Source organism: Protopterus annectens, chromosome 4.part1, assembly GCF_019279795.1.
Source record: "Protopterus annectens isolate FY-2018-M chromosome 4.part1, PAN1.0, whole genome shotgun sequence".
NCBI classification, from domain to species: domain Eukaryota; kingdom Metazoa; phylum Chordata; order Ceratodontiformes; family Protopteridae; genus Protopterus; species Protopterus annectens.
The window spans coordinates 203985549-204009073 of NC_056734.1; the positions used below are offsets into that span (position 1 = coordinate 203985549).

Sequence of the window (23525 nt, forward strand, 5' to 3'; positions counted from 1 at the left end):
CAGAGGGAAAGATGGGACTTACTTGTATAGTTAGCAGACCAGACATCACCAGATGTGCACATTGGGGATTGTACTATGAAGTCAGACTTCACAAGATGTGCACATGGAGGATTGTAGTATTAAGTCAAACTTCATCAGATTTGCATATGGGGGATTGCGGTATGAAGTCAGACTTCACCAGATGTGCATGTGGGGGGATTGTACTATGAAGTCAGACTTCACTAGATGTGCACATGGGCGATTGTGCTATGAATTTCAGTATACATCATGTTAGAGTGATTAGATTGAAATGACTGTAAAATACCAACATCATAATTCATCTGAGCAGAAAACATGCACTTAAAATGCCTTCAGTAAGAAGACTGCTGGGCTTAAAGACATGAAACTGTTTTGGCAATCAACTTACCATTTTATAATCAAGGTGTTTCCACAACAAAGAAATTAAGAAAAACTGAATGCTAAGAAAAAGATATTTTGAGAAGTTAAATCGATTGCAAATATTTGCACTATTTGTAAAATATTGTAGTCATATATATCTAGAAAACTTTGCAAGAATGTTATGAACCTATGAACCTATATAAAGTCATACTGCACTATATGTACCCCTGGTAATATGAATAATTAATGTAAGTTTTTAGTTACTATCCCTGTCAGCTGAAGTCATGCTAAATATTTAAAGACATTTCATATTATGTTGAAAAGAACATTTTTTTTATTCAGTAATATTGTCCAGCCTGACCTTGATGATATAAGCAATGCTGTTAAAATAGTATGACAGCTTTTAAAGTTGTGAATCATTTTAGGTATTAACATTTTTTAAATTATTGCCAGAGTATGGTACTCAACTGTTATTGGCATTAAGGCTGAAATATAATTCAATAAACAGCATCTATAACTGTAAATCAAAACATCTTGGTGTTTGTCTTATGTCAGGACTTGTGCTGAAGGTCAAAGGACTAGTACCATGTTAATAATTTTTCGGGACACAGTGCTATAATACCATGGTGTGCACTGACTCAAAACAATGCTTAAGTGATATCGTGCTACCTCCATCTCTAATGTGAGCCACACAGAATCCAGTAAATTCAAAGAATTCTGTGAACAAAAGTTTCTTCTGCAAAATGTCTAAGATGGGCCATTTTTCATTACACCTATTCTCAAGATGCACAATATACTGAAAAACAAAACAAGTGCTACAAAAGAAATGTAATCATTGATGCAATAACCCATTTTGATGGCTGTAAATCATCAAGTGGTGAAGCATACAGGACAAATGTTACAACACAACAGAATATTTATATTATACTATATCATGTGATAAGAATAGTAGAAAGAAACAGCAGTTGCAACCCTTTCCTTGTCGGCTAATACAATTTCAAACCCTACATAGTTCTTTGGATTATGACAGATACATACAGTATGTTATATGTGATGTGATAAAAATGTTTATGTTTTAATGTAAAATATATATGAATCTAGAGATGAGAACATGAAAAAAGAAAGTCAGTATATCATTCGACAGTGAACATTCCTCCATATCACTACCACCACTAAAGTTAAAAAGTGCAGAATCTGTAAAGACGTCTACAGAGCTTGGATACTATTTTCTGTCCTTATTCTGGCAAGCAACATCACCAGCCTTACACTTTAGTAGTGAATGCCCCATCAGTCAGGGCAACAGAACTCTTGTAGTGTACTCGATGAAAATTCCATGCAAACATTCAGTGCAAGATTCTAACACTGTATGCCTCATAGCGATTTATAAATCAAGCACAAGTTAATTAATAGTTACTGTACATTTTATAATTAAGTAGCATTTCAGCATATTCCAGTAATTTGCAAAATACCTGTCTCTTCAACACAAGGGAGGTATTTTCAAAGCTACATGCTGGCTACACAAAAAATTATTTTCCATATCCCATTCTGATAACACACTACTCTCTCATGCAGACAAGGACTTTGTTGTGTTCTTCTTTTAGAACTCAGTGCTGGTTTAGCAATAAGGCACAGCAGTACAGATACTAAGCCTAAACCTTTTCATGCACTGGATATGGTCACATAAAAAAGTGTCATAAGCTAACAAACCACACTCTGGTGTGCCATATTGCAAATATAAAATAGCTCTATAGAGTAAAACATTTATTAATATATTCTTTACACTAGTTCTAACCACAATGTACTAAAATAACACTGTGGCTGGAAAACCTCTTTCGTAGTCATCTTTCAAATTAGTTTTATACAGTATCCATTTTACATTAAATCACAAAGCTGTTGTTTGGTTCTGACATCCACTGTGATGCAGATAAATATATAAACAAGGAGACAGGAATTCCTTTTAACACTGTGTTGGTTAAGGCTGTAGGTGGATTACTGAAAGAAAACAGGAAGAGGTCAATAAAAGTTGCCTACACTAAGTTTGTGACTACAAGAACCAATGAGTTAGCAGTGCAATAGTAGTTAGAATTAATGCCCAACAGTTTGTTAATTGTCTAACTGCAGTTCCTCTTGAACCCTTCTCAGGTGGTGGTTTTGTGGTTGTAGTCACAGAAACTGTGTCTGTCTTTTTCACACTGGTACCTTGCGTTCCTTTCCCTTCAGTATATATTTCATTTCCAGTTGTCTCATCTGGAAGAAAAAAAAAACTATTTTGCAGACAGTTTGCATATTAGATAACTTAAAATAAGTAAAACAGTTTTTGAATAACAACTATGATAGGCCTTTTCTGCATTTTGTCATGAATCCTTGAACAATTCATCAGCATTACGTACCTTACCCATTGCTTGCTCCAGGGTTATTTATAGCAAAATGTAAGAGCAAAGAAATGACGCTATCTTCATTTGGGCCATTTGTAAACACTGTGTACAGCTGAACAAATTCAGTCTGCACCATTTATTTAGTATGTCACCTTTTATTGCCAGTATTTATAGACACAGAATGTGATAATGAAGGATATGGTACAAAAGCTGTCAGGATGTGAGTGATGTACAGGTGTGCATAGTACAGAATGATGTACTATGTGTACTAGTGTTCTATTTATCGGGAATATAAACTACTGGAAAATTAAACAAGTCAGGTCTTAATGAGGTGTAATAGGGTATACTTAAGGGCATGAAGAAGGATGGCAAAATAGCTATTTATCTATCATTACCCATATATCTAGAAATGCTCAAGACAAATGTACATTTAAATTCCTATTTACTACCCATCCAACTTACTCTGGTGTACTGCTGGCTTCCCTGCAAATGTTTGAGATGGAATTGCTCAAGCATTAGTAGCATAAAGAAAAAAAAAAGAACACCATAATGATGAATGCAGTTTTCCATAGGAAATCATTGTCAGTTTAGTTTCTACGTGTGCAACAGCAATGGTTGACTTGTTCTGTGAGATTTCTCCATTATTCAAGTCAGTGTAACCATGGAGTTAATATACGTATGCTTGGGGGTGGGGGGTGTAAAAATGAGTTTTTTGCCCTTTTGAATTTTGGCCATTTTTTCTTATCATTTCAACATGTCAGGTTTCTTGAAGTCTGTGTTTCATAGCAGAACCATTTTACCTCATCCTAGGTATTTGCAAACTATATCAACAGCTATTAGTATAGGTGGTTGTCATTATCTGAATGAATGTTCTACTATTGCTGGCACATTTTTTTGCAAGAAATACTATTTCCCATTTCCTTTATCTAATTATCTCCATTAAAGAAGGTACCATTTACACCTCTGTGAATCTTGATAATTGTTTATACTGAAATAGTTATTTGTAAGTCATATTTTTCAGAAAATGCACTGCCTTTAACATTAGTTATAATGCTTTTCTAATGGCCCTCAACAGCTTAACTTTCAGTAACCCATATAAATAAATAAATATTCAAAAGACATATGACAAATGGTTATATAATTCCACCCATAGCCAGCGGTTTATGTGTCATGGTGTTGCCTTTCTCTGTTGGCCACTAAATATTATGCGAGTTGTAATTTTCCTTAAAGGTATACTGTGAATATATCCCGCTGCTTTGTGAAATAGCCAACACGTGCCACCCAAATAAGCTTGACACTGTACACCTGAATATCAGTTATAACCACTTGTTCCAAGAATTTTACCCACCTCAGACTGAGCCTAATGCCTTGTAGTGCAATGCTACCATAAGCAATTAAAACTTGATCAAGGTTTTTTTCGCATATCACACACACACACACAAACACACACACACACACACACACACACACACACACACACACACACACACACACACACACACGCACGCACCAGTAGGGTGGATATCTTCCCAGTACTAACACTTCCTTCTGCATGTTTGTAGTACAATTTGCCATGTACAATTTTAGAACACCAAAAGTAAAATTAATTTTTAGGCCTGAAATAAGCCAACTGTAACATAAGTGTTTGGCAGCGATGTCTAAAACAGCCACCATTTGAAAGGCAGGAGCCAACAGTTGATGCTATACCAGTGCAATATACATATCATTAAACTAATTAGAAACAGTCAAAATCTTTGGAAAAATGAACAAAAACATTCTTTACTTAAAATTAATAAAAGTAAGCAATGTACTTTATAATGTTAAATATAACGCATCTTTACACTTGTGCAATAAATGTCAAATAAATGGGTTTAATGAGACAAATGACTTATCTGGAACTATTATACCAGTACCAAAAATATTACTGATTTTCTAAACAGTAATTGAGTAATCTTCCAAGCAATCGATTCTAAAACCATAGTTCATAGTCTATCCTTTTGAAGAAAGGCGAAAGACTGGCAAAATGCTGCTTACTCTTCTATAAGAGTGCCAGGTTCTGTATATACTGTTTGGTTTAAATTTGGATGATTTATTTCCATTTGCCAGAGTTTCTTAACTCTACAAGGGAAGGTATAGTTTAACAGATTTCACTCCACATTTTAAAGGGAACATAATTTCTACCTTAACACACTAGCAAGACACACACACACTCACACACACACACACACACACACACACACACACACACACACACACACACACACACACACACACACACACACACATATCTACTTACCTATCTATCTAGCTTATCTATCTAGCTATTAAAAATATGGATATACAAACACCTACCAGTATTTATAAATTCTACTTGTACCTAGACATATGGTATGACTGCATGTGTAGACAGATGGAGAGATAGATGTGTGTGTGTGTGTGTGTGTGTGTGTGTGTGTGTGTGTGTGTGTGTGTGTGTGTGTGTGTGTGTGTGTGTGTTTGTATGTATACACAAACATAAATAAATATGAGGCTCTGATGAATGATATTATTTATCTTTTGCTTCCAGGTTCATTCCACTAAACCAATATTCTCTTTTCAAGTGAGACATGTCGTACTGTCTGTCAGGCTATTTGTTTTTAATATGAGCTTTACAAGGAACTTGTCTGCAGTTTCACATACAGAAGTGCTGAAGAACAAGAAGCCAGGCTCATTAGAAAGCAATAAGAAATTTAACTTCTGATCCCATTTCATTACCTACAGCTGTCTACTAACTTTGTTTTAGATAAGCTTCCTATGGTATGATCCACCCATGGAAAAATGGTGTGGTAAGAAAGCAATAATACCAGACAGCATGGCCACTAGAAAGTAATGACCACCCTTGGTGTTTTGAAGCCTGATGACACAGTCTACCACATCCCCGATAACATCTGTTACTTCCCTGTAGCATCTACCCTGGATGCATTGTTACATTTTTGAATTTTGGATGCAAAATAGATCCCATGCCTCATGTTTCAGAAACACACACACACACACACACACACACACACACACACACACACATACACATTATAAATATATATATATATATATATATATATATATATATATATATATATATATATATATATATATATATATATATATATATATATATATATATATGGGTCCTCTTGCATTTTGTCAAATGCTGATTCTTTGACAGATGTAGGGATGGTGGTTTATGATTTAATATTGATGGTAGAGATGGCTGAGCTGTGGAAATGTTGATAAGGTGTAATGTCAAGACAGATAGGTGGAAATGGAGTCGTCAGAATGTTTGTGTATGTATGTGAGTTTGGGTTAGGGTCGGGGATGAGTGAAGGATAGATGTTATACAAATGTTTGTGAATTTGTGTATTTTAGGGTTAGGGTCAGCGTTAGGTTAGGGGATAGATATAGTCTTGTTTGCGTGTGTTTACAAATGTCTGTGCATCCCCGTGTGTCTGGTGTAGTAACAATATTACGGGAAGGTTTTTATGAAAGTAAGGTGCAGGGTTAGGGTTGAGGTAAGGGGTAGTGTTAGGGTTAGAATAAGTACTCATTGCTAAGGTAGAGTAGGGGATGGAGTCACCCTGCCCTCTTAGTAATGGCAGAGGGTTAAAATGCGGTCTCTGCTTTGTCATCTCGGTTATTTGTAATTCAGGTAAGTGGTATTTCGGTCTACTGATGTAGACCCCCATATATATATATATATATATATATATATATATATATATATAATATATCAACACACACACACACACACACACACACACACACACACACACACACACACATATCTACTTACCTATGTATCTAGCTTATCTATCTAGCTATTAAAGATATGGATATATAAACACCTACCAGTATTTATAAATTCTACTTGTACCTAAACATATAGTATGACTGCATGTGTAGACAGATAGAGAGATAGATGTGTGTGTGTGTATGTGCGTGTGTGTATGTGTGTGTGTGTGTGTGTGTGTGTGTGTGTGTGTGTGTGTGTGTGTGTGTGTGTGTGTGTGTATATATATATATATATATATATATATATATATATATATATATATATATATATATATATGGGTCTACATCAGTAGACCGAAATACCACTTACCTGAATTACAAATAACCGAGATGATAAAACAGAGACCGCATTTTAACCCTCTGCCATTAAAAGAAATATGAGGCTCCGATGAATGATATTATTTATCTTTTGCTGTTCAGGTTCATTCCACTAAACCAATATTCTCTTTTCAAGTGAGACATGAGGGGGAATTCTGTCAGGGTACTACAGAAAAAAAACTTTCTTTTTGACCCATGTTCCTTCAGTTCCAGCATGTATTTGACTGGCAAGAAGAGCTGAGTACAGATGGGGACATGTGAGAAGAGAAGGAGATAGTGGAGCAGTCAGTGTTACAAATGGAATGTGAAGCAGACTGATATGGTCTGCCAGTAGAAATCAGAAACTCTAGTTGGGAGGTTTATAGGATGATGTTTTGATGGATTTAATAGAGCACTAAGATCCTAGTGATGAATCTATCTGATGTCGGGGGTGGGGGGACACAGTAGAGAAATTGGCTTAGAAACACAAAATAAACTATGGTATGATAGTGCCATTGCAGATTTTGCAGATCTGCTCCTAAAATCTGAGAGTAAGCTCTTGCAGACTTGGAAGGAGCAGGTAGCAAGGCAAGTGATAACATGAATCAGGGTAGTGTGAGTATGCAAAAATTGTCATTTGCATTAAATTGGCATTATTTGCTGTAGGTGCTGCTATTGGAGGAAGAGTTGTGGAGCAGACTCCAAGGCTTTCATTATGGTATGTTATATGGATAAAAATTCAAAACCATAAACTAATAGACAATTTGTTTCTAATGACAAACGTAGTCATGAATGCTCATGATGCATATTCTGTTAAATACAACTGCATGGAAAGTTTTTGTGATCTAAAGTTTGAGTTTTTCTCATTGATGAAGGGTTTCTTGGCTGTATATACAAATGAAGTCGGATATCTTTAGAAAGAATATTTTTTAATGTACATGATATATTTCCAAGAAAAATACTTTTTTTTCTTAAATTCTGATCACATACTACAGACAAAAAATACACCATACGATATTTAGAAACTATGTACAGTACAGTACAATAAATAAGATAAAAAATAAAAGAGGACACGTGTGGACAGTGGAATGAAAACTGGATGTGGTTTTACATGTTTAACATAAAATTAAACAGTATCTAATATATGGCTGATACAAGGTATTAGATACTTGCTTAGGTAGTACAACCAAGGATGTCTATTTTTATGGATCTTATATGTATTTGATAAATGCATGTGATAAGAGAAGATGTCAGCAATGTAGGGAAAGGAGTCAGTCACTTTGTTGCTGTACAAAGCAACATTGCATATGTCACAAGACAATTTTTGGGATGCTTCCATCCATACATCCATCCTCAACCCCTTTTCTTAGTCGGGATGTCACTTCAATAGTGACAATTCTGAATGAAATGAATAATGTTAAAACTGTTATTTAAGATTATCAAAGTAGAACAAATGCAAATGATGACCAAATGCAATAAGAGTGAAAGTGAAGAAGAGCAAGAAAATGAAACAAATTAAGTTGAATACTGAAAGTACAGAAATATACATTAAGGTATTTTGGGTGTTCAAACAGAGAACAAGCTTCAGATGTTGGAGTGAGAAGGGGTGAAATCAGAAAGTATTAAGAAGAGAGAAATTTAGTAGGTAGAATGTTGAAAGACAGGGAAAGGAAACATAATGTAGGGATATACAAAATAGAAATAAAGTAAAAGGATAATATGTAACATGATCATTAGCATAACTAATGACATTAGAAGAATACATGTTATACAGTGATGTGAGAAGCATTACTTAATGTTAAATGCTCATCAGTATGCAAAGATATATGAGGTCATTATGAAGTGATTTGGAGAGAAGTGGTCTTGCAGAACTTTGGGGTAGAATTAAGCTGAGGACAGATGGTACTATTTAAAAAGCAGACATTGTGGTGTTGCCTTCTGTTGTATTAAAACCTACAAGATTATCTGTAATAGATAGGAAGAATAATAGTCAGTCTATAAGATTAACAATAGTTTATGCAAATATGAGTATGAAAGAAAGGGAAAAACTTTCTAAAGAAACAAAGTAATATGTTATTGTTAATATGAGCATTACTATAAAAGAGGATTTGGAATGTAATCTTTTTAGAATGAATAGTAAAATGACACAGAATATTATATGGGTTAGGAATTTTTAGAATATGTCTGTATAATTTAGGAAAAGATAAACAGTAGACAAATATAAATGCAAATGTAATAAATGATATTAACTGTATTATATTTTCTACAACATAAAGAGAAACACAAGTACATTTTATGGTAAAATTTCATGGATTCTTGTGCTGTTTGGGCTTTAATAAGAAATTTGACAGAAGGAATGGGTATAAAGATGTCTGCAGTTCAAAATTTGCACAAGGAGTTACTAAAATAATATAGCTGTGAACAGATCAAATGATAATGAGAGCTTTATACAGATGTTGGACAAAATAATGGAGAGCTGTAAAAGAAAGCATAAAAGAATATGTACAGAAGTAGAAAATGTCTATATACAATAGTACAAAACACAAACATTTCATTAAACAGTTTAATGAGATGTTGGAAGAGGAAGATACTGGCTAAAGAAAGAAAGCTAAATGTACCAAAACTATATAAAGACATAAAGCAATGTTATTAAAGCAACATTTATTTTTCAAAGAAAAAGAAAACAAGCTTCACCTTTTTAACATAGAAATTAAAAAATGAAGAAATATTAATAAAATATTTTATCAATTGGAAAGGACAAATATTATTTGGCCTAGAAGAAATAATGACAGAAGTACAGCATCATATATATCAGTGAGATGTTAAAAGTTTGAATAATGAAGCTAATGATATATTAGAAATTGATGCAACTTCAGAAGAACCAGAGAGGGCCTTGAGAAATGTGTAGATCAGTTAAGTTAAACATCTTATAAAAGTATGACATCAGAATAAAATGGTGTTTGGATGTGTTGAATGCAAAGCAGAATGAATAAGAGATAAGAAAAAAAAAACTGAAGAAGTAATCGATTTTTTGCAACAGAAAGGTAATGGCAAATATGAATATGTGTAGGGTGATTACTTTGAACAATACAAATTGTAAGATCTTAAACATTATTCATAAATTATTTGAAAATGTCTTGCATGAAATATGGGTTGAAGGGATTTATGGTATAAAAAGAATGCAATGTAATAATACTGAAGAGTTAAACTTAGAGATGGGGATCTGTATTTTGAGAAAAGATAAGGCTGCTTTAGTAATGTATTATGCTGATGAAAGGCTACAGGTTGCAAGAAATGATGTATGTACAACAGAGTTAATGAAAGAAATAGAACAAGAATTAAAATGTACATATTTTATAAATAAGAAAAAATGTAAAGGCATAGATGAAGTGCTTAAAGTTACAACCATTTATTTTAAACATGACAGAAATGACATTACAGTTGGAAAAATAAAGTGACAAGAAAACAATAGGTAGAGCTGTTAGAAGAGGCAGAGGAAGACTGAACTATTCTGAAAAGTTTTCAGATTATTATTCAGAAACAAAAAAGAATGTTTAATAAATTCTGTGATTATAGGACAGGTAGAATTTTAGAAGGAATATGCATGTCATTGACAGAAAATGCAAAAAGAGTTACTTCTGTTAGCATGTTATTTGAAGATAAGTGGAATTAGGAATTTAAATTACTCAGTACAAATATAAAAAAAAGCATGCTTTACAAATATATAAGCAGTAGGCCTATGCTCAGCTATAACAAATGATAATTTGATAGCATCTTTATAAGAGATAATTGAAGCTTTTAACAGATATTTTGTCTACCTCAGAAGGCATAAAACTGAAGAAGATAATCAGAGTCTTATAGTACCCGATACACAGCATCTAATAATTCTCAAGGAGAATGTCACTAAAGTCACACACAAGATAAAAGTTAGATATTTTATGAGCCTTGATAAAATTCCAGATATCTTATTAAAATATTATCAAACTATATAATCGACACTGTCGTCAAAATGTTTAACAAACTTTTTATTAGGGGTTTTGTCTACTATGTCTGGGTTAGGACCGATATAGCACAATATTTTAAGGGAGGTAGTAAACAGAAGATATCCAATTACAGGCCAATTAGTCTAACTTCAGTGACTGGCAGAAGTTTTGAATTCAGACTAGTGCGACATCTGATAAGAATTAATAAAATATGTGTCATAACTCAGCAGTTCCCAGTATGGATTAAAAGATGGGCATTCCATACTAATGCACTTTGCAAAGTTTTATAAGTTTTTATCAGAGCATATAGATAAGGTAAACTACTGTGTGTTTATTTACCTACAATTTTCCTAAAATAGCTACATCAAATAAGAATGGATCTACATGTTATTGGATGGTACCTGTCTGGATAACCATAGGGTGCTTATATGGGTTGGGGGAGTTAAATCAACCTGGAAAAGATTAGAAGCAGGAATACAATAAGGATCCATATTGAAACCATCTGCATGTAATCTAATGCTTTTGGATTTCCCTAATTCATCAAACACTTAGCTAATGTAATATACTGATGATAGCAACATTGGATCTGCCATTTGTAGTAATGAGTGTCTAGCTAATTTAAAGCTTGTTTAATGTAAATGTTATCTTGGGCAGCTAAATCTGGCTTAAGTAACAATAGTAAGATGATGGTATATTGGAAAATGAAAGGTAAGAGAAGTATACTTTATAACCATCAATTTGAAATAATGTAAAGCGCAAGACCTACATATACAAATAGAGCATGGGTTAAAATTTAAGAAGTATGTTGTGTAAAGAATGAAAGAAAATGTATGTGCCTTAGGGATGTTTGAGCATGTGGCAAAATGCATGAATCTGAAATGTACTGTACATAGAGATGTGACAGTCTGCACATAGTGGAAAATTACTGAGAGAAGGGTCTGTCTGAAAGTAGTAAACATGCCTATATATGGAAATGCATCCGAATTTCTTTTTCTGTCTAGAGATGTAATGACATCATGTAAAATTAGAACTACAGGGAATGCCCTTATTGGTTAATCATGCTTCCAGTGTTTCTATTTGTTCAGTATTACTTTTCTAATGAGTCAGCATTTCATTGTCTATATAAGCTACAGTTTTTGTTTGTTCTGGGAGTCGCCCTGATATTTTTCAGAGGCTCCTACACATGTGTAATAAAGCTAGTGAATGAGAGGAAGTATATTGTCTTTATTTTACAAATTAGTGGCGTTTACTCGGATCCGATCTGCTGCGGTCACTCAGGGCTGGTGGCTTTGCTGCTTTTAGGCCCACAACAAGATTTTGTCTTTTCTTGCAGTATCTCCACCACTCTCCTGTCTGAACAAAAGGAAAAAAAAAAGAAAAAAAAGAGCTGTAGGGCACTTAAAACATACTTTCATATGTTTATTCCTCTCTTTCAGTTCAAAGGTAAGTAGCATGATTTTCTTTGTGTAGTGCCTGATGTGTGATTGAGGGATTAATCGAAAAGTTCTGGCGACATAAGTATGCACGTGTGAGTGTGGGTTATTACGGCATTGATCGTCGTTTTCTTTCTGTATTAAACAGAATAAATAAAAGTGATCATTTTGATCATGGGTGTGAATGTGGAAAGTTTTAAGGAGCCAGAAAATGGAACTCCTGCAGGTTATATGTATTCTCGTGTGTCCCAGGACAGTTATTTGTCTTTGTCTCAGTGGGTCTCCCTCACCAAAAATGACGGCAAACTTGCACTTCCCGAACATGGGACTTTTAACAAAGATATTTCGTCAAATTTACAAACCAGATTAAAGGAAAAAGGTAAAAAGGTCCTGGGGATGTGTTGGGCAGCATTCAATGAGTGGATGGCTGAAGAGAAGGATAGAGAAAAAAACTATATTGTATCTAGTTTAAAAGATAACCAAGAGAAATTAAAATGTAAGCTGAGGGCTTTAAACTACAGAGCTAGAAAATTAGATGTCGTAAATGGCAAAACCCTACAAGAACCTCATATCAAAGTCTTATATCCTGTGTTGGAACTATCAAAATTTCAGGTTATGGAGTCATCCGAGGATGACAACATATGTCTTCCCACTGCACCCCCACCCTATAATCCAGCTCAACCAGTACAACAACCTGTACAACAACCAGACAACTGGCTGCCAGCACCCCTCCCTCTTCCACCAATTCTACCACCACCACTTCCGGTAGATAATGAGCCACCGCCCAGTATTCCGCCACATCGTAATCCACTGGAAGTTAATAGGGTGCAACCCCACCTCCCTCAGAAATTCATATTGAGTGTCGTAGGTCTGATTCACACCCACAGGATGATAGGCAAAGTCCAGATTCTACCTCTGGGAGATATGATCTGAGATCTGGGGACACCCATCAAGCAGCCAAAAGGATAGAAAGGAGCATAATAAAAAGACCAAAGGAGTCACTTATGCTCAAATGTATTTCTGACCTAGACGCAGGAATCGGGGCTAGAGCAAACAAAGCCACCAGTATGAGTACGGCCCCTATGGTCAGTTTCCTTTAATAATTGATAGTGAGGATGGATATTTTGGACCTGACAAATTTAATCCCGACGCCTATAACGCCTCCTCTTTGTAGGAAGGTGATCATTTGATGCACCTCAGAGAAATTCCTAACCCGACCCATGCCAAAAGTCACGATGCACCAGCCACCATTTTGGTGCCTCGGGCGTGGTCAGCAGTAGATTTCCAAGCCATAACAAAGTCCCTCCATTCAATTCGCAGCAACCCAGCAAAGTTTCAAATAGTTTTGATGGGACATGTAAACTTGCAAAATCTTACTATTGAAGAAGTCCGTGCTATACTCCAGTATGCTGTCCCTCCAGAAATTTTTAAATGAATTTGGGATCATGCCAACATCCCCACCCCAATTCCAAAACATGGAACGATGGGTGACAACGGTTTTGAAGCAATACGTCAACACCTTATTGATGCAATAATTGTAATTGTCCCTCCAACCCCAAATTGGTCAAAGATCAAAGTGGTGGTTCAGAAACAGGATGAATCTATCGAAGACTATCTTAGCCATTTAACTGAAGCCTTTGAAGCTTATTCTGGCTACCCTGAGACTACCGAAGGAGCAGCTGTCAGCAGGTTATCTGCCACATTTGTGGACGGTTTGTGACCAGTCCTTCATGATAGATTAAAGGAGGTCTGTTTCAGCTGGCCAAGCTTGGGCTTACATAGATTAGTAACCCAGACTCAATATCTGTCTGATCAACTGGTTGTAAAGCAGAAAAAAATCCAGGATGAGCTGGTGAATGCCCAAATTCAAATGTTTACTGCATTTGCACAGAGATGCATGGGCAGGGGAAGGGCAAGAAGGGGAAACCCTCAAGGAAGAGGTAGAGGAGGTCAAAACCACAACCAAAACTATTCTGACGGTTATCAGCAACCACAATACCAGCAATCACAGCCCCAACAGATGACCACACAGCAACAATCTGAGTGTTATAACTGTGGCCAGGCGGGACATTGGAGAAGCGGCTGCTCTTATCTTGCCCCAACCCACCACCTCCTGCTAGCAATAACAATCCTTTTCCTTCTGAGACACCACAATAGGCCAATCCTTTACCTCAGCAGTGGAATTCGGCCTGTACCCCACCTAATTGGCCTGACGGTTGTAATCAATCTCAAGCACAACAGGAATTCCCTGAACAGCTTCAACAGCAATTGTTTCCCCTACTACCGGTTGATCAAACTGGACCATATGTTACGCTAACACTTAAAAATGGTAGACATCCCTTGTAGCAAGCTAGAGACCTGCTACAACAAAATCGCCAAATTCGCTACAGGGGCATCCTACCGTAGTCACCACTGTCTCTCACTTGCTGAACTGGGCTGGCATGAACTTCCTCACCTCCTTCAGTGGTATCAACTCTCACTCGCCCACAAACTAGTAAACCATCCACTAAATGTCCCATCCCTCCAGAATCTACTCCAACCCTATCGCACCACCAGACCACTAAGATCCAGCAACAAAAATCACTTGCAGATCACTAAAGCCAATAACTCTGCTGGTGAAGCACTATTCTCTTGCACCATAGCCAAATTATGGAACTCACTCCCACCCACAATTACCTCTGTACCATCATGCACCCACTTCAAAACTTTACTAAAAGCACACCTAAAAACATGCTGGCTATGCCCTTGCAACTCCTACTCTAATATCATCCACCCCATCCAACCACTACCTTTCTTTCCACTTCACTAACTAACTTGATTATAGCAAGCTCAGATGCTCATAAGCCTAGTACTTATCATACAGCAGGAACTTCTCATTGTAATATTTGTTAATGTCTGTTATGTATTTCACAGATAATGATTCTAGTTGTCTACTGATGTACTATGTTCTTCATCTGTAAATATGTTGTAAGTAATTGCTATGTTAAATTGTTAATCGCTATGTAATCCAATGTAACTACTGTCTGTTTATTTTACTGTGGAGCTTTTCTCCCCGGGCCTCCGCTGAAAATGAACCTACGTCCAGTCAGACACTCCCGGTCAACAAATTTAAATAAATAAATAAATAAATAAAATAAATAAATTAATGGATACTGGAGCTACCATATCCATGTTAAATTCTTCCACTGTGGCAGGCATCCCGCTATCAAGTAAAATTACTAAAAGAGTAGGGGGTTCTGGAGTACCTATCAACTACTCAGAAACAGTGCCCGTTCCAGTCACTTTAGAGTCCATACAAGAAAAACATGCCTTCCTTGTAGGGCCATTAGCACCACTAAACCTTTTAGGCAGAGATTTGCTCTGCAAAATGGGGGCTATTATTTTCTGCACTGAAAATGGTGTGTTCTTACAGGTGCCCCCGGATACTCATAATGAGACTCTGTATCTCTACAACTTTTGACAACTAAGGATTCCCTAATTGTAAAACATTTAGATATGTCACCTGCCTCCTTGTGGACTACGCATGATAATGATGTTGAGTTTCTCAAATCTGCTACACCTGTTCGTATCACGTTAAAAAACGCTGCCCAGTTGCCTTCTGTAGCACAGTATACGCTTTCTAAGGATGCGGAATTAGGTATTCAGCCAGTAATATCCTCTTTGATTCAGCAGTCCATTACTGTGCCCACAACTAGCCCGTGTAATACACCCATTCTCCCAGTAAAAAAACCTGGTAGACAGGTTTACCAGTTTGTACAGGACCTCAGACAGGTTAATAAGGCTGTCCTACCAGCCTTTCCTGTGGTACCTAACCCTGCAACGATACTCAGTTGTATTCCCCCAGCTGCCAAGTATTTCACAGTAATAGATATTTCTTCCGCATTTTTCTCCACACCAATCCATGTAGATAGTCAGTATCTATTTGCCTTTACATACAAAGGACAACAGTATACCTGAACTAGATTACCACAAGGGTATGTCGAGTCTCCTATGCTTTTCTCTAGGGAAATGATTCAGCAGTTACAGGATCTTAAGTTACCAACTACTTCAGTCTTAGTTCAGTATGTCAATGATATACTGATTGCTTCTGCAACCAAACAAGCATGTTTGAATGATTCTTTGCTGGTACTTTGGTTCTTGGCTCAATGAGGATTTAAAGTAAACAAGGCTAAGTTACAATTTTGCCAACCCAAGGTTCAGTATTTGGGCCATATCATTGCAATCGGTTCTCGCAGTGTCCTTCCCTCATGAATTGAAACTATTCAACGGGCACCAAGGCCCACGACCCAATGCCAGCTGAGAGGATTTTTTTGGACTATCAGGGTATTGTAGACAATGGGTCTCTAATTACTCAGAACTCTCCAGACCACTCTTACCTTTATTAAAAAAAGATACAACTGACCCTCTGCCCTGGTCAGACAATCAGGAAGTAGCTTTTCAAGCTATTAAAACTGCCGTAATGAATCTACCTGCTCTGGGCCTACCTGATTACACTAAAGCATTTTTTATTTTCTGTTCAGAATGGGATAAGTTTGCACTGGGCCTCTTGGCTCAACCCCGAGCAGGAGGTTATAGACCAGTGGCTTATTACAGTACTCAATTAGACCCAGTTGCAGCAGGATACCCCCCCCCCCTGCCTGGGGGCAGTGGCTGCAGCAGCCTTATTGGTAGATATGGCAAGTCCTTTGACCTTAGGTCATCAGACCATACTGGCAGTACCACACGCAGTGCAAGCTCTCCTCCTCAAGACTAAAACCCAATACCATTCGCAAGCAAGACTTACTAGGTATGAAATAAACCTGCTCAGTAAACCTGAATACATGTTGTTTGCTGTCCACCACTAAACCCAGCTTCTTTGATTCCAACTGATGCTGAGGGAGAGCCCCATGACTGTGTGTGTGTTGTTAACTCTGTGCTTTCTCCTAGGATTGATCTTGCTGATACCCCATTTGCTAACCCTGATTATGTATTTTTCATGGATAGATCCTGTTTACATGATGATCTTGGAAAATTAGCAGCCGTATGGGCAGTATGCTCCCTGCATAAAGTAATTTCTACCGGTAAGCTACCAGCAGGTACATCAGCTCAAGTGGCAGAACTTGTGGCATTAATGCATGCATGCAAGCTGGCAGAAGGAAAAACTGTTACAATTTATACTGAATCTCACTACACCTATGGCGTTGTGCATGATTTTGGAACATTATGGAGGGAGCGTGGATACCTGACGTCCTCTGGAACTATGATAAAACACGCTTATTATGTTGATAACTTACTAAAGGCATTGCTCTTGCCTTTGAAAATTGCTGTTGTAAAATGTGCAGCTCACCAATCAGATGACTCTTTGAAACAAAAGGCAATGCCTTAGCTGATTGGGCTGCCAAACAGTCTGTGCTTCATGGTGCTGTTCAGGAAAATAATATGCAGCCTATTTATCAACAATCAATGCAGATATCTTTATTTACACATTAAAAGCTTTGCAATATGAAGCTGCAGAGGCTGAAAGAGAGACTTGGCAAAAGTTTCACAGCTTTAAAAATGCACAATCTATTTGGCAACAGACGGATGGCAGGCTTGTCTGCCCCAAATCTATGCATCTTTCTATTATAAAAGCTTACCATTTACCCTCCCACATTGGTATTCAGGCTTTACTAAAACTGATTCTTCAGGACTGGTTTGCACCCTCCCTCTTAGCTTCTGTATGCCATTTTGTCAATATTTGTTCTGTATGTTTACAGCATAACATTGTAAAAAGGACTAGAGCCCAACTTCAACCTGTGCCAAAACCTCAGGGGCCTTTTTGCTTTTTGCAATGGGATTTTATTATACTACCACCTTGTACTCATTTTAAATATGTACTGACTGTTGTTGATGTTTTATCTGGTTGGTTAAAAGCATATCCCTGTACCAAATATGATGCAATCTCACTTGCTAAAAAACTGTGTTATTTTATCCCCCTGTTCGGAGTTCCCTGTACGAAATACTCTGACAGGGGTACACACTTTACTGCTCAATTAAATCAAGCACTAAGTTCTATGTTAGCTATTACACTTAAATTCCATTGTCCTTACAGGCCTCAAGCATCTGGCATTATTGAACAAGTGAATAAAATGCTAAAAATAAGGTTAGCAAAACTTACCTCAGAAACAGGAATGACATGGGTACAAGATAGGGTTTTATTCTGTTTCTTATAACATTTAGGTGTTTCAGATACAGAATAACTGTTTTAGCACACAACAACCAAGAAAAGAGGACTGTCGCAAAGTGGGACAGGTGGTAACCCTAGTACAAGACCTTCCTTTACCATTACTTTCCATCTGCTCCCAGGTTCACCCAACAAAGGGTCTCTCACCTCATGAAATTATTATAGGATGCCCCATGCGTCTTCCTATGACACCACCACCGCCCTTTTCTGCAACTGAAAATTTTGATGCTAATGTTTTGCTTTACTGTAAATCTTTAGTTTAGGTTTTACAGCAGCATCACAAACAAGTTGCAGCAGCCTAGCAATCTCCAAACCCTTTCCAGGAACCTTCATTGCTACCTGGGGACTGGGTTTATGTAAAGTCATTTTCTCATAGAACTGCTCTCCAACCTCGTTGGAAGTGACCATTCTTGGTACTCCTTACCAGTTCTTTGGCAGTTTGACTTCAAGGCTCTCCTGTATGGATCCATGTGTGACATGTTAAAAAGGTTGAACCATCGGGCTCCCAACAGCCTCTTCCATTCACTGCTCCTGCTCCTGAACCTGTTTCAGCTCACACCAGAAGCAAGACTGCCACACCTCAAGATGATGACTAATAATAAACAGTTACTCTGTTCCATACCTCCACTCCCACCTCCTGCAACACCAGTGCAATGTGCCTTTCCTCAACGTTACTGCATAGCCATTCTCAATACCCTCCTTATTGTACTGATTTTCTTACTCTGGCCATTCCTCTTCACAGCAGATACTATCCCGATTTACAAAAAAGCAATATGGCACCCGCCTTTCAACACTTACCAAGCTATAAAAATTGCTTATGCAACATCTTTAAATGTTTCCAACTGCTGGATCTGCTCTGCAATCCCTACTGTCCATGGGGGATTGTTTATAGCTTCATTTCCTCTCAATATAACTGATACCTGGACTTCTTTATTATATGACTCAGAGAACATTACTCTTACTAACAAAATAAGGGTAGCCCTACAACTGTTTAAATGACAGAATGGCACTCTGTGCTTTCAAAAACGTGGACATGTGTCAGTGGGATACAGTAATTGTGACACCACAGTAATTCATAACTGCACAACGGATGACACCACTTGCTTAACCAATTTCTCACTTGTGAAGACTTTCTTAGAAAATGCAAACGCTATGATCAATTTCACCCAAGAATTAAAAACTGTTCACAGAAAAATATTCTGAGGTTTAATGGACAAAGGAGACCATCTGAACCCTATTAATATCACCGTGATCATCAGAGATTACTATTTCATTTGTGGTCGAAAGGCATATTAGTGGTTGCCAGGGAATTGGTCAGAAAGCTGTTTCTTGGGGTATTTAATCCCAGCCATACGACAAGTAATTGCTCTACCATCAGGAAAAATCAGAAATGTCCAAAATACCCAAACTAGTTCATCCTGGCTTCAGAGACATAAACTACTGAAAGACAAACTAAAAGGGGTAAGCAACATGGATGTTGGAGATGGAATCATCACTGCAGCATTCTTTTTCCCTGCATATGGTGCTTTGGGAATTGAGAAAACTGTCGAACTTGCTTGAAGTCCTTAGTAATGCTACATTTTCTGCTCTGGAATTAGTTACTGAAGAATTGACTGCTATGAGAACTGTGGTCCTCCAAAATCGAATGGCCCTCGATTTTGTACTTGCGGCTAAAGAAGGTACTTGTGCTTTAATCCAAGAGGAGTGCTGTACTTTTATTCTTGACAATCAGCATGAGATAGAGAGCCATCTTGAACTTATACAAAAGATTTCTGAACTCTCTGAAGCTGAAAAAAACGATAGCTCTACTTGGGCTTGGCTAACCAATCTCTTCTCCGGATGGGGAGGAGGCCTACTTAAACTGATTTTAACAATTACAGTATTAATCATTTTTGTTTTTCTATTATTGTTTGTAATAATAAAAGTGTGTGTATTGAAGCTTATGTCTTCTAAAACAAATGCCAAAGTGCCTAATTTTTATATGCCAGCAATAACTGATGACGTCCAAGAAAAGAATAGTATTAATGATGAAATAGAAAAACTTCATAGCATGGTTATGTTAGAATATGAGAAAATGTATGAAAAACTAAATGGTGATGCTTATGGAGTGTCAAATGGGGGATTGTAAAGAATGAAAGAAAATGCAAGTGCCTTAGGGAAGTTTGAGTATGTGACAAAATGCACGAATCTGAAATGTACTGTACATACAGACGTGACAGTCTGCACATAGTGGAAAATTACTGAGAGAAGGGTCTGTCTGAAAGTAGTAAACATGCCTATATATGGAAATGCATCCAATTTTCTTTTTCTGTCTAGAGATATAATGAAATCATGTAACTTTAGAACTACAGAGAATGCCCTTATTGGTTAATCATGCTTCCAGTGTTCCTATTTGTTCAGTATTACTTTTCTAATGAGTCAGAATTTCATTGTCTATATAAGCTACAGTTTTTGTTTGTTGTGGGAGTCACCCTGATATTTTTCAGAGGCTCCTACACATGTGTAATAAAGCTAGAGAATGAGAGGAAGTCTATTGTCTTTATTTTACAGTTGCAAACATCAAGACATGATAGCCCTTAAGACAAGACATAGCCCTTAAGCCTTTGTTGATATCACAGATCATTAATGACTGGCCTATAAAGTCCAGGTGATTATGTGTGTAACTTGTTTAGCATGAGAATGATGATTATGTAATAAAACATGCAGTTGCATTTCTCTGATGGACACAATAGTTTATTGACAATCATCTACACCACTCCCATAACTCAAGTATAACTATATAACAGAATGTATTGTGAGGTATGTATCATAATTCCAAACCGTATTACTAAAGTCATGCAAGTCTAACCATTTCCAGTATACTGTCTGACATTAGTCCTGCATTAAAGTGCAGAATACATAAGCCAGGACCTTTTAATGTCACAGACATACAGGCCTAATTGAAATATATCACTAGTCACTCTTTAAGCTGTATATCTGTAATGATCATGGTTGACAAACTCTTCATCCATGACAATGAGGAATAATCACCTATGTAGAAATGTATGCATTCTCTTTTACACAGGTTTTGAACTCCACCTTGTACAAATTACTTCTAACAGTAAGTCCACACAAAATATATGCCAAGTCATTCTATTGCTCTATCCAAAGTCATGGTTTAAAATCCAAGATACTTAGCATTTCAGTGTTGACCGCTGGACAAAGTGTGACAAAGTATAGCAGCACATATGCCATAAACTAATCCCAAATGTCAAATTGTCATTGCTGTTTCACAAACTCCCTTCATCTTTGTTTGGCAATCTTTCTCTTTGCTTAACATTGAGCAAATGCAGTTGGCAGGGTTGTGCATGTTTGTGCACTGGTCATAAAACCCAATATCACAATTTGGTGGGAAACCATTCCTAGTGTTGTTAGAGGATTTTTGCAGACACAGCAGGAGATGGGAATGATGATGCCAAATTCAGGGCACAGAGGTGAGTTGTGGAGGAGTCAAAAATCTTTGCTGTACTCCTTGTGAAGTGCTACAGCTAGAAGCTGCTGCAGGGGGACTATACTGTGTCTCAGTACAAGGCTGTGGCTTGGAATTGCCTATCCAATACTCTATCTAGTATGACTGGCACACTGCAGACTGGGGAGCAGTGTATGCCCCACCACAGTGACCTTAAGAGGTGCAAGCAGGCGTAACTCTACCAGGTGCTGGATGAGATTTGAACAGCTAACACCCCCCCCATTGTGTAAGTATATAGATATAAAGAGTGCCAATGACCGTGCATCACCACTGAGCCTGTTAGAGCAAAGGAAGGTGTACTATAAATTTTCCACTGTTGTCTTTAACCAGGGAACTGCATTTACTTGGCTCTTAATGTCACATAATAGGGAAGGCAAGGCCAACAGTTATTTATGTAATACAGCTTTGGCACCAACATTTCAAAGATAGATTACAGCACGCACATCATAGTAGCTCCTAGCACTTTTTTCCGTAACATATCTTGCAGGCCTGACACACGAAATATTAACAATAAACAGATGTATTTTACAGTCAATCCCAATCTGGTCAGTTAATGTATATCTCAGTTTGCATGCAGTTTGGCAATGAGCACCAATGAACACTGCTACTTCATAAGTCCAAATTGAAATCCTGGAATTCAAATCACACATGCACTAATACTTTGCCATCATCCGCATAAATCAGCTTCTCAGCAATTTGCTTTGTGAAGAGGTATTTAACATGTGTAACTCTGCTTCCTGGGCTACAGTCCTGCACTGATGGAAATGCATTCATAAACACGCGAGTATGGCAGTGACATGTGCTTGACTGAAAACATACTTTCTGATATTCATGTGTGCCCTGCAGTAAAGCACTTGCAAATGATATATCAGTATTTGGGCCACTGTGAAACAGTCTCCAGAATTACATAGCATAACAGCATTGTTACATTTGGTATGGGTTTATAGCAACAGTGGACATTGGTCATGCATGAAAATATACCACTGCTATTGTCAGTAACTTGTATTAATGGGGAAATACCTTCATATGAATATGAAGACATATAACTCCTTCAGTGCAGTACCGGTGTTTCTAAAGTGTTTGTGTGTGTGTGTGTGTGTGTGTGTGTGTGTGTGTGTGTGTGTGTGTGTGTGTGTGTGTGTGTGTGTGTGTGTGTGTCTCTTCTACACAACATCCTGAAAAATAGGTACATGTCTATCACACTTCAGCAGTATGCATTCATTACAGCTTAACTGACCTATGTTCCCATGATATATTTATAAGTACTTTTGCAAATTCCGTGCACACAATCATATCACAAATCCCGGATCTGCACCCATTTATCATAATAGTATATCTTACCTGCCATACTTCAGACTTATGCAGTGGTGCTAGTATTAAGTACTGTGTTCTCTAGTATATGTAAGTAGATAGGTAGGGGTTCTAATCTGACAGTAGCCAGCTTGTGTGTATGTCTTCCTTAAACTATCATTCTGGAGATGTTTTTACACTTGGATGTGAGTCCATGTCTAAGTCAGACACTCC

The 23525-nt window shown here is 37.1% G+C and overlaps 1 protein-coding gene across 2 annotated transcripts in view; it reads right to left on the minus strand.

The window, feature by feature from the left end:
- Positions 1 to 1191: 1191 nt before the first annotated feature.
- Positions 1192 to 23525, minus strand: part of GPC5 (glypican 5) — a 4047478-nt gene continuing 4025144 nt past the window's right edge. For both annotated transcript variants that reach the window (XM_044070105.1, XM_044070104.1), the window contains one exon: positions 1192 to 2625. In XM_044070105.1, coding sequence (XP_043926040.1) covers positions 2423 to 2625 — 203 coding nt within the window. In that variant the 3' untranslated portion in view covers positions 1192 to 2422. The remainder of the gene's footprint in view (positions 2626 to 23525) is intronic.